The sequence below is a fragment of the Hippocampus comes genome, unplaced genomic scaffold, assembly GCF_001891065.2.
Source record: "Hippocampus comes isolate QL1 unplaced genomic scaffold, H_comes_QL1_v1.1 scaffold132, whole genome shotgun sequence".
Lineage (NCBI taxonomy): Eukaryota > Metazoa > Chordata > Actinopteri > Syngnathiformes > Syngnathidae > Hippocampus > Hippocampus comes.
In genome coordinates, this window is record NW_017805467.1 from 4,737,019 (window position 1) to 4,749,316 (window position 12,298).

At 41.2% G+C, this 12,298-nt stretch overlaps 1 protein-coding gene across 3 annotated transcripts in view; it reads left to right on the forward strand.

Annotated features, from left to right (window-relative positions):
• The window catches only part of jak1 (Janus kinase 1), a 48,429-nt gene that overhangs the window by 14,291 nt on the left and 21,840 nt on the right, over positions 1–12,298 (forward strand). For all 3 annotated transcript variants that reach the window (XM_019875176.1, XM_019875177.1, XM_019875175.1), the window contains 5 exons: positions 3,767–3,978; positions 4,985–5,108; positions 5,924–6,077; positions 7,849–8,012; positions 8,842–9,110. In XM_019875176.1, coding sequence (XP_019730735.1) covers positions 3,774–3,978; positions 4,985–5,108; positions 5,924–6,077; positions 7,849–8,012; positions 8,842–9,110 — 916 coding nt within the window. In that variant the 5' untranslated portion in view covers positions 3,767–3,773. The remainder of the gene's footprint in view (positions 1–3,766; positions 3,979–4,984; positions 5,109–5,923; positions 6,078–7,848; positions 8,013–8,841; positions 9,111–12,298) is intronic.

Consider the following 12,298-nt stretch of genomic DNA (forward strand, 5'->3'; position numbering starts at 1 on the left):
GCATTGGGGCGACTGTCTGGGATGTCACCAAAGAGGGGGTCTGTCGCTATTTTGGCTTGACGCTCTATGTAGTTCACCAAGTCGGCAAACCTTGCTCTTCTGCCTCGCCTCTCTTTGATATTGTAAGCTTCAGCACGCCAATGTTCTTTCAGTTTGAAGGGCAACTTGGACAATGCAGTTCGCAAGTTGGTGGGGTTGTCCATTTCTTCCAGTGACTCTATGTCCTCCATTGCGTTGCGACATCCAATTAGAAACATTGCATAGGCATTTAGTGCCTTTCCATCTTCTGACTTGATCGGTGGCCATTTTAGTGCCTTTTCAATGTACGCACTGGCAATTCGTAGTTCGTCTCCATAGTGCTTGAGTAGCAGTTTCTTTGCTTCTTTGTAGCCATGGCTAGGATGCATATGGATGCAGCTGCGGACCAACTCTTGAGGTTCGCCACTTGTAAATTGCTCCAAGAAGTACAATTTGTCTTGATCGTTGTCAGTCTTCTGCTCTATTGAATGTTCAAAAGCTCGAATGAAGGACTTGTATTGTAATACGTCGCCACTGAACAATGGGATGTCCTTAGTTGGTAACATTGGTAACTGCGACTGCTTCTGCTGCTTTACTAGCAGCTCTCTGATCTCATTCTGTTTTTGCAGGACCTTCAGCAAGTTGTCATCTCTGAAGATTTTGGGCTGAGGGCTATAGTCTCGTAGAGGTACTTGTGGTGCTTGGATGTGCGGTAGCTGCGGTCGTATGTAAGGGTTCACTTTGTCTGGTTCAGGTGGTAAAGCATGAGTTACTTCCTGTTTCATGCTAAATCTTCTCCTTGACCCTCGCGCTTGGCTACTTGACCCATCTTCTGACCTCTCGTATTTGTTGAGCACCTTTAATTTTGCGCTACTTTCGGCCAATGCAGTCTCAATCTCAAGTTCTTCTTTTTTGGCTTTGATTTCGATGCTTCGACGCAATTCAAATTGCTGCAACTCTTTGATTTCGATGCTTCGACGCAATTTGAATTGCTGCAACTCAAATTCCTCTTGCTCTAGTTGCGAAATTGCTGCAACTCAAATTCCTCTTGCTCTAGTTGGTGCCTTTTCTTCCTTGCTGCAGCGCGTTCCAGCAATGCTGCATGCTCTGCTTCTTGTAGAACAAGTGTCGATGAGACTTGAGAACATAGTGAGGAGCTGCTTACTTGTGACCCATGCAGGGAGGCATATGTAGCGTCGCAGGCGCCAGTCTGTGATGCACTATCATCTGGTTGAACACCATCATGGACTTCATTATCAGCTGCAAACTCCTTTTGTATTTGCACATCTTCTTTCCGCTGATAATTCTCTTGTCCATCCTCTCTCGTATAGGACGTGTGTGTAGCCGCTATCCATGCTTTTGTTGTTTTCATAAAGTCTCTGATGGGTGCCATTTTGGGTTCAAACCAGTTTTGTTGGTCATATGTTTGTTCATCTTCAGGTATGAGGTTCATTATTTCTTCATTAAGATGCTTAAATTCCTCCAATAAACAAACAAAGTCCTTTTCCATTCCATCTTGCACCATCTGAACGTTTTGCACATCCTTCATCAAAGCTTGCATCACGTTCATTCTATTTGACATATCTTTCAATCTTTGTCTTCTTAATGCAACGCATCGTTGTAATTTTTCTTCTGTTCCTTTCTCAGTTAGCTTACGTGACCGTCTTCGTTCCAGATCTGTTGCACTGAAAGCGTGTCTACGCTCCTTCACTTCATCCATCCTATCAGTTGCTGAGTGGCTCATTATGGCTGCATGCAATGTTCAAAAGCACCTTTTTCTTCAGTGGTCACTTTTCTTAATGGGAACGAATGCAAGCAGTTTCTTATTCAAGCCAAACTGCATGGACAAATTAAGGCTGCGATGTGCGCTCATGCACTGGCGAAAGTTACGTGTCACTTTCGTTCTCGATCACGTAGGCTTCGTCTCGCTTGTTAGCTTGCGCTAGCTTACGTTAGCTTTAGCTTCGTTCGTCGTAGCTTTATCTTCTGCCGCGCTTTTTGCGGACATAAAGGACAAGAAAATTCTTCTTCTGCCTTTCTTCGTAGAATCAACGGATCGACCGGCTTCCTTTCTCTGTGTTTCTCTCGTTGATTTACGTCCAGCCGCCTTCTGTTGGGCCTTCTTCGGCGCGGTAGGCCTTTTCTCTGCTCCGACGCGGCACAAGCTAACTAGCTTCCTAGCTATTTTTTTGACAAAATGTCGGTGCTATTCCGGTACACCTTTGAGGCCAGCGTAACGACGAGTCTTGAACGCAAACAACACGACATTGACTTCTTTGTATTTTCTGTTTATTAAAAAATAAAGTATACAAAAAAGGTTCTCTTCAGTTTGTCGAATTCGTTTGTCTCTATTATATGTCAGAATTGTATGTCTGAATTGTATGTTTGATTGTTTGGTCAAAAAAAACTATCGCTTCTACTCTGGAGCTGGCCTCATCTCTCTCTCTCTCCTTCTCCACACTGTCTTCGTCCGCCAGTCGCATGACGTCACAACAAATAGCTCTGCAAAAGAAACACTCAGAGATGCACAAAACAACAATGACGACCATTTCTAACAAGCTGGGAAATATACTGACCGAACATATCAATACCACAGCAAATGGAACACACAAAATTCGGCCAATGTTAAATTGGCACCTACACGAACCAAACTGGAATCGTAAATCCGTCAGTCACTCATATTATTTTAACCATGCTACCATCAGTAAATGTCACCATTCAGTCCGTCCGTCATTCAAGCCGCCAGTCAAGCCAAGTAGCTTGCATACCTATTCTTGTCTTTAAATGCTTGTCCTCTGCTTATGTTTCTTCTTCTTCCTCCTCTTGGTTTATTGGCAGATTACTGCTCTTTGGCGCATATTGTCACATTACAAGAAACACAAAGCATTTCCATACATAATAATAAATGGAAGCAACCCTGCTCATATTCAACTCAGCCCCGCGAACAAATACACAAGACAGTCTTGAATATAAATAATTTCACCAAAATCAAAAAATCACAATCATTAAGGTTTATATGCAAATGAATAGACATACATAAAATATTTGTATTTGAGTCAAACAAGGGTTGTAGATTTGTGATGTCATATGGTTCTGCCCTCTTAGCAAATCACAGCCAGCCATCACAGCCCCGCAGAGATCCTGTTGAAAACAGATTGCTCACGTTCACACGTACGCACATATATAGTCAATGCACTCCTCTCTGAGAAACCCCCGTGAACAAACACACAAGTTAGGCAGGGCATGTTTCTGTCAGTCATAAGTCAAACGGATGTCCGTCAGTGACCGACTGAGAGGTCTGTCGGTACTTGATCCAGATACTGATGATGACACTGATGAACGAAAACCCACTTCTGTCAGTACTTCATCCTGAATAAAAAAATAAATAAAATCCCGTCCGTCCTCAGCAAAACGGGCGTCAAAACAGTTCATTATAAAATACAAGTTAGCACTGTTATAAACACTGAAATTAATTTCACCGTTGCACAAAGACTTTCGTTGTCTTGGGTTCCATGGACAAGGCATCATCAAACTTGACCTTTTTGCCATCAGAGGCACAGAGTTGAAACTGTACAAAAGGAGTATTTGAATTTCAAGGTTCCACTGTTCATTAATGCACATGTCCAAATTTTCTGAGGAAGTATTTTATGATTTTTAAATGATAAGGTCTGTGGATGGAACCATTGCATTACATGTTGTATGTTTCATCCCATTGTAATTTAATGTATGTTGTCAAACCCCAATTCAGGGTCTGAATGCCACTTCACTGGATGATGGAGTTGAGCAGGCTACTCTGTGGGAAAATGAATAAATCCAACAGCAGGGCCCAACTCGCCTCTTCTCCTTCTTCCTCTTGGGGCTTGGAAATCCATTTCTACTTACCAGACGTACATCAGCTGGAGTTCTTCAAAGGTTGCTACACTTCAGAGGATCTGTGTGTGGAGGCTGCAAAGAAATGCTGTAAGAGACTATTATTTAGCTGGCAAAAACAACGCCCTGTTTCAGTGAAGCTTTTCGCCCCGAGTCCTTTTTCAGCATCTATCAAAGACACTATTTATCCTGTAGATCAGGGGTGCCCAAACTTTTTTTGACCGACGATCTACTTTTCAAGCAACCAACCTCCCGCGATCGACCCGTTCCAGCACATGCACACTTAGACACTCATACGCACACTCGTACGAAAGCACACACACATACCCTGATTAGCAACAGCCATAACGGCCCCAAACATGAACAAAACAGAAAAAGAAAGTAGATACAGGAGTTTGTGAAAAGGAAATGACTGCTTACTTTAGTCGAGACCTGACGGTGAGGCATGGGATGCACTTTTGCAGTGTGTTAATTAGAGGAACATCACTATCATGGCTCATGTGTACTGTTTTTAAAACGCGTCTTCTGGCACTCCAGGTTCCCAATCTTTGCTGATGAGAATGCTCATGTGTTTAAATCTATTCTAAAGTAAACTACAAGCATACTCTCATTGTTTTATCACAGTACATTACAGCATAGTGTCATGTGATCAGCTGATTGTCATGTGAATTGTTAATATAAACATTGTTGTGAAGTTCTTTGAGTTACATGATCATATATGAAAAGTGCTCTCTAGATAATTTGCTTGATTGATTGAACGTGTTCCATTTCCTGCCATTACGCTGCAGCTTTGCACATCCGTTGAAGAGATGTGGACCAACTTTCGAAGGAAAAATGCTCATCAACAAAGATTTAAATTGATTCGTGAACAATATTTAAGAGAAGTTTTTTTTCCTTTTTTTTTTATATATAGAGTAAAGGGGTTCAATTTTTTTAGTTCAGCTCATGAAAAATAGTAGTGTGGCATTTATTTTTTGTTGAGTGTATATATTTCAGAATATGAATGATATGAGTGAAAATGTTGTAGAGTATGTGGAATGGTCTCGACAAAAGGTCTGACTTTGATTGTTATTCCTATTTCTTTCCCTTTCATCAGCCATTTCTCCATTGTGCCACAATCTCTTTGGCCTATACAATGATGTGACAGGCATGTGGTGCCCACCAAACTATGAATTCAAGATCACAGATGAGACCAATATGAGGTTACACTATCGCATGAGGTAAGATTGACTTCTGTCCTTTGCATTGCATTTCAGATTGTTCATATGATGCATGATAATTATCCAGAACACCTCAAAACAGAAACCTCTGAGGTGAAACTAGTTTTGTTCCAGGGTGCTGGTTGACCTCTAATTTGTTTTGTTGCCCTGTATTGCCCTTATATACATTATACCCGAGGTTATAAATGTGATACTGTCCCTCTTCAGTTGGATTGTATTAAAGCAATAGCTCATGCAGAAAAAGGAAGAGAAAATGAGCCTGGTCTGGATTGCACATATTTCTCTGTACATTCTGGTTTGCTCTGTTTAGAAAAGTTAGGGTACACAAAATCTCATGTGCAAAAAGCACAAGTCTCACACATGTTGAGGACTTGTGAAAATGTCTTACCCCGCTGTAGCTTATTTTCCATACTATCAAACAACAACAAAAACAAACAGCCGACCTTTTGTGAATGACATCTTTTTCATCATGTTACAGCTTTTAATGATTGCTTGAATCAGCATAAAGCACCAAACCCAGTAATAAAAATGAGTTCACTGTACTCGTACATTATAGCCTCTGCAGTTACATGATCACAGTCTAATAAAATAATGGATTATTCCTCTATATCAACGTGGTCCAAAGCCTTGAATGAAAAAGGATTAAAAACTAGGAGAATGATATGAGTGTGTATTGACAACATTTATATGTGGATATACATTTCGATGTGAACAAGCTAAATGAATAGATTCAATACAGTAAAGTACATTTAAATGACTTATACGGTAAATCTTTCTCGCTAAACTGTTTTATTCCTATTTACTTTGACTCTCAGGTTCTTTTTCCGAAATTGGCATGGCACCAATGAAGGCGAGTCTCCTGTGTGGAGACACTGCATCAGCAAACTTAAAGGAGGTTTGAGCCAGCAGAAAACACCAGAAGGAGCACCACTCCTGGATGCTGCCTCTCTTGACTACCTGTTTTATCAGGTATTTAATGTGCATGCATGTTCTCCTGGGACAGGTGGGGTTCATTTTGGACCAGTGTGTCGCCGTCAGAGCATATCTAATGGGGATGGATCTCTCACTCACTCACTCACTCACTCACTCACTCACCCAACCAACAAAGACGTTATATGCAGGTATGCCATAGCGGGCACTGTGACTGTCTTTTCATTATTTACCTGTACTTGGAAGCTCAGCGTCGCAAACACTGAGGTTGGCTGGCTACCAGTTCTGAGTTAATCCCCCCTACTGCCCAAAGACAGCTGGAATAGGGTCCAACGCGCCCGCATCCCTTGTGAGGATTAGCAGTTTCAGATAATGGGTGGCATCAAATGCCAGTGGAACAAAGAGGTTCTTTTTTATGTCAAAGATTGCCCCTGTGATCTGAAAACGTCTTTCTCATAGTAGACAATGAATTCTTGTACATTGCTGTGGAGGTGTCCATAGTCAGGCGAAGTTGACATTGCCATCTGTTGCGTTTGGCAACATGTGAGGTGACCATATGCAAATAATCAACAGTTATTCTTATTTTTATTTTGCTTTTATTTTATTATCTTCATCTCAAAGTTAATGACTTTACGAGATTTAAGCATATAAATACAAAGTTGGGCACGAAAAGGTGATAGGGTAAGTAATTCATTTAAATTCAGTAAATCATTGGAGGCGGGAGTGTCCATAAATGCGTGCACATTAGTCCGGGGGAAGTGAGGGTGCGGCTGGTATTCCATCAAGCGATCAAGTCTGGATTAACTTCTCCCAACTCTAGAGGAATGTTTATTCCTCGAGAGTTGGACACTGAAAACTAGTGTTTTCACTGAAAACTAGTGTTGAACAAATAATTGCATTTCCAATATAATTTGATAAAACACATTTTTTAAAAAATCGGAACGAGTGCGATTTGACGGGTCATTGTTTAGAAGTTGAGGAGAGAAAAAGGTTACAGCAGAGCAGATAAGCGAAGGGAGCATAGGGGTTCTGAGCAGGAAGACAGCTGCTGAGCTAGTATGGGTTTCCGTCTCATGAAACATTGAGGCCACATAAGATGAAAGAAAAAAAATCTACTTTCAAGTCAGACCCTTTTTTCTATGTCCTGCTTGTTGTGTTTGTTGTCCTCTTTTTTTTCAATTCATGTCCTTCTTGTTGTGTTTGTTGTCCTTTTTTTGCACGCTACGAAGGCCACCAAACAATATTACCTTTCTTGTTTCCACTGAGCTGATAAGTATTGCTATGATTCATCCTTCACAAAGCTGTGACCACTAACCAGCATGGCTCATTTATTTATTTATTTTTGTACCACACATGAATAAATTAAAATGTAATACAGGTGGGTGTAGGCACGTTTTGATAGGTCTGACTTTTTGTTGTTGTTGTCGTACACCTATGCGTTACATACACAATATGAATGCTGCACACTCTGATAAGTGAGACACCTGGACTGGTGTCTAGCCAATTGCAGACCATACATGGATAAATTCAATTGACAATTTAAAATTAGCTTACCATGCATGTTTTCGTCCGGTGAGAGGAACTCTGAGTACTCAGTATTGGTTAGTAGAGGTTATTAAGAAAAATAAAGCCAGATGAATGTACAGGTAGTCCAAAGCTCGGTACAGTCAGGTCCGTGGGCCACATCCGGCCCATCCACAATCTCAGACCTCTGTCAATTTGTATCCAACTACACCCATCTACCTGTATATCCATATCCATCTATCTATCCATCAAGCTTCTCATTTTGGCTTTTGTTTTTGTTTTCCAGGGCCAGCATGATTTTCACACAGGTATGGTGCCCCTTCGAACATGCACGTCTGAGGAAGAGCAGCGCGAGATCGAAAATGAATGTCTGGGAATGGCTGTGCTCGCTATTACCCACTACGCCATGCGCATGGACATGCCCCTCTCCACTGCTTCTCAAGCACTCAAGTAAGACTCTCCTTACATCGAAGAATGTTTAGACTCTATTGAGGTTTGATTTTCGAAATGAAGTGAAACCTTAATTGCTGAAGAGCTGACACTGAAGACATTGCTGTCCTCACTGGACGATAAGCCATTTCCTTTTTCCCTCTCTTTGAACCCTACGGCTTTATTGTGACGTGGTTTATTGAGGCATCTTTACTGATGAACTCCAAGCCACCAATAGATATACCCATAGTTTCATCATGTCTGACCAATGAAATTACTGAACACGTCACAGTGGACCAATGAAATTGTCCAAGTCCACCCTCACACTGAATATTCATCAACCGTTTATGGTTGGAGTGCACACGAGTGACGGCAGGCTGCCTGAAGAGAGGGATGTGGAACTTTCTATGTCGAGTGGTGCACAGCTGTTTAAGGAGCGAAAAGAAGAATCTCGAGTTGAGTTTGATGAGCATCGGAAGCGATTGCCATAAATACAGCCATCTCTTCAGTGTGACACCCATTACTCTGTTTTTTGTTTGGCAACCGACACGAACCATCACTGGCAATGGACGGAAGAACAACAAGTCTGGTCATGGAGTGATATCCCCTCACAAACTTGTATATATGAGTCCGTGCAAGACGCAGGGTCTTGCCAACATGTAACAAACAGGTTTCCATAGGCTGCATTGCTGCGTGGTGAAGCTCGTTGGCGAGTTGTCCTCATGTGATGAGAGATTGATAAACCTTTTTGGAATGCTATTGTGTAACTGGATGAGTTTTGCATTGTTTGAGGTGTAATGAAAAATACTTCCAAGAGATTTCATTTTTTTGTCTGTCTTCATTCCTACAGCTACAGATGTTTCATTCCAACGGCGCTAGATGCAAACATAAAGCAGCGTAACATTTTGACCCGGATCCGCATCAACAATGTCTTCAAGAAATTCCTCAGTGAATTTAACCACCGAACAGTCAGGATCAGCGACATCACTCTGTATGACCTGAAGACTAAGTATCTGGAGACTCTGGAGAGCCTGACCAATGGCCTGGGTGTTGAATTAATGGAACCCATCGCGCTGAGTGTAACACAAGAAGCAGATGCCATTAATGGAGGAAATTTTGGTAAGATTTTAGATTTCCTTGATTTTTAGTTCTTGAACACTGTGGTTGAGAGAGACTGCATTTTTGTATCTTTATGGCATGCTCAAGTCAAGTCATTTGTATGCCCTTAATCACAGTCTCTAAGGGCTTTGCAGCCACAGACCTGGCAAAGATTAGCAACATACACTGATCTAACCCCCACCAACTGGGCAACTGAAAATTAAATAAAGAAAAAACCTTGAAGAGGGACCACTGTTGGAGGGATTCCACTTCCACGATGAACAGGCTGCAGATCTTGTCCAGGTTTGTTGGTGCAGAATGCATGCAACAACAGCCTCAGTTTTGATCAATGCCACCGAGCCCACCATCCATACAGGAGAGGTGTGGTCAGTAGAGAGGAGAAGCAGTAGTAAAACAGGCCTACATATAGTTTAATTAAATTCCAAAGTATAAAAAGGTCTTGAGTCAAGATTTCTACTGAGGTAGCTGTACTAATTTTCGAATAGGGCATTCCACAGCACTGACGCCCGAAAAGAGAATGTTTTCGAGATGTGCTATAGTTTCTGTTTTGTTTTTTATTTAATATTGTTTTAAAGTGCATTCGTTATATGTAATTATGTAATCGTATATTATTTATTAACTGTGCTGGGCATTTTGTCAGTAATGACGGAAGGTCCATCCATCCATCCATTTTCTGATCCGCTTTATCCTCAAAAGGGTCGCGGGTGACTGTCACCAATGGACTCCAATTTTGCTGATGAATGATGGGAAAAAAAAAATATATATATATATGTGTGTGTGTGTGTGTGTGTATATATATATGTGTGTGTGTATTTATTTCGTCAGCAAAATTTGTCAGCAAATTTTATATATATATATATATATATATATATCTCCCTAACGCTTAATATTGGCATTAATTTCAATCAATTTTAACGTGATTAAATTTTTTATCGCGAGATTAATGCGGCAACACGTCACAGTGGATTTTACGTTGCTCTATAAATAAACCGGAAACAAAACAACAAGCGCGCTGCACAGGTCCACGCCCATGTCTGTTTTGCCAGCCACGGCAGCGCGAGACACCGAAAACGGATACTTAGAGTTTATGAATGGAAAGTTCACTTTTAAAAAGTTGCCAGCAAGTTCCACTGACAAGACCAAAGTTACCTGTATGTTTTGCAGTCGTAAACTGAGCTATCATCATAGCACGTTGAGTCTGAAATACCACTTAATGGCCAAGCACACAGCTGATGTGAGTACTTCGCCCCCTCGTCTAAGATAGACAGCTATGGATAATTTCAAAGCGTGCATTCGCATTGCATTTAACGACTCCACTACGGATTGCCAGCGAGAGCCTCCATTACAAGCTATGTACAGAAATTGTACGTAGCGGAGAAGGCTAAGGTACACCAAGCGGGAGAAGACACTGTTTCAGGAAAAAAAATAAGAGACTCAGTTGATGAGCCTCTGGTGAATAAAGAGCAGGTAGCGTTTTGAGTACGATGTATGCCACTGACACGATTGTTACTTGTTTGGAACTATTGTGTGTGGAAGGTTACTGGGTTCTGTGTCCATATAAATAAAGGTGGGTGGAGCTTCCCTGTGTTCGTCTGACAGTGACGGTGCGCTGAGGAGGCACGTCGAGAGTTCAGCGGTGCAGTGGTAGTGACCACACTGAAAATAAGAAAATGTCTCCAGTGTTGTGCCTCGAACCAAGTGTAATCATCCGAAATGATGTCTACACAAAACCATAAAGAGACTTCCGCGCAAGAAGGACCAACAGAATCAACATAGCCTGACTGCTGTGTTCAAAGCAAACTTGAGAAACACGAAGTATGCAACCATGGCTTAAATCCACTATAGGCTGAGTACTAGTTTACCTTAGATGTACACTTTATAATTTTATATTGCTCTGTTTTGATTTCCTAAAAAGAGCTGTTCAAGGAGCTGTTGTGTGACAAAATATTTTTTTCACTGTTGTTGATGTACAGTAACATTGTGTGAGAGATTATGTGTGAATAACTGCTCCAAGTGAAAAATGTTCATGTAAAATTGAAAATCGAAATTGTTGTTTCAGTAAATATTTGCATTTTGCATATAGAAAACTGATCCATGATTCCATGTTGATGAGAGCATTAAAAACCGGAAAAAATAGGACCAAAAAATATAAAAGGAAATTTAGAAACGATAAAAAATGTGTATGTAATCACGATTAATTATGAGTTAATTATGACAGTTGCGTTTTTAATGACGATTAAATATTTTACCGTAAATTCCGGGCTACAGACCGCACCTGATTAAGAGCCGCATGATTTATGAAGAAAAATCAATTTTGTAATTATATGCGCCGCACCGTATTATAAACCACTGGCCAATGAGTAGGCGGGGGTTTGCTTCTGCGTCCGCGATCTCCCGCTGAACCCCCGCAGAAAAAAAAAGCAAAATTTCTTAAGGTTAAAATAATCTCCATATTTTTATGAGCATGATAAATGCATTTGCACAACGAAATTACGCTGAAACACATAAGAGGCCAGACAAAGAGAGATCTTGATGCACATTTGCGTAATTACGAGGAGAAATACTGCAGCCCACTAGGATTTAAATTAGAGTTAAGATCGGTCTTAAAAAATCGAGCCCGACCCGAACCGGCCCGAGGGTATTTAAGCCCGACCCGGTCCGAGCCCGATCACTTAACTTGATTTGCAGGCCCGAGCCCGAAGCAAACCCGACATTTCATATTTTATTTGTGAGGACTCGGAAGGAGGAGGGGTGATTTCTGATAACAAAGCCTGTCTTTTGGAACGAAATTTAAGTTAAACAAGACTGGATAAACATTTACATCTTTTATATTTCTGTTTATGAAGAGGTTACATTAACCGACCATTTTCCATCATTGACGGATTTTTTTAAGAGTGGACGGGGAAAATTTAAGGCCGTCCGTCGTTTTGATGGGTTGAAAATTGGGCCGTAAACCACCGCAGCAGTACGCCCTTAAGAATCTAGCGCGGCACTTTAAGAAAGAGTAGCAGAGAGACAAAGACGAACAATGACGGGTGGATACTCGACAGAGACTGGAAGGAGTTCTTTGAATTGTCATTGCAAGAGTTTAGTACAGTACGTGTTGTGATGAGGCGACTTCTGTTTTTTTGCGAACCACGGTCTCTCGTGGCCAAAACTATTCACGGCCTCGAAACAAAAAAAAAAAA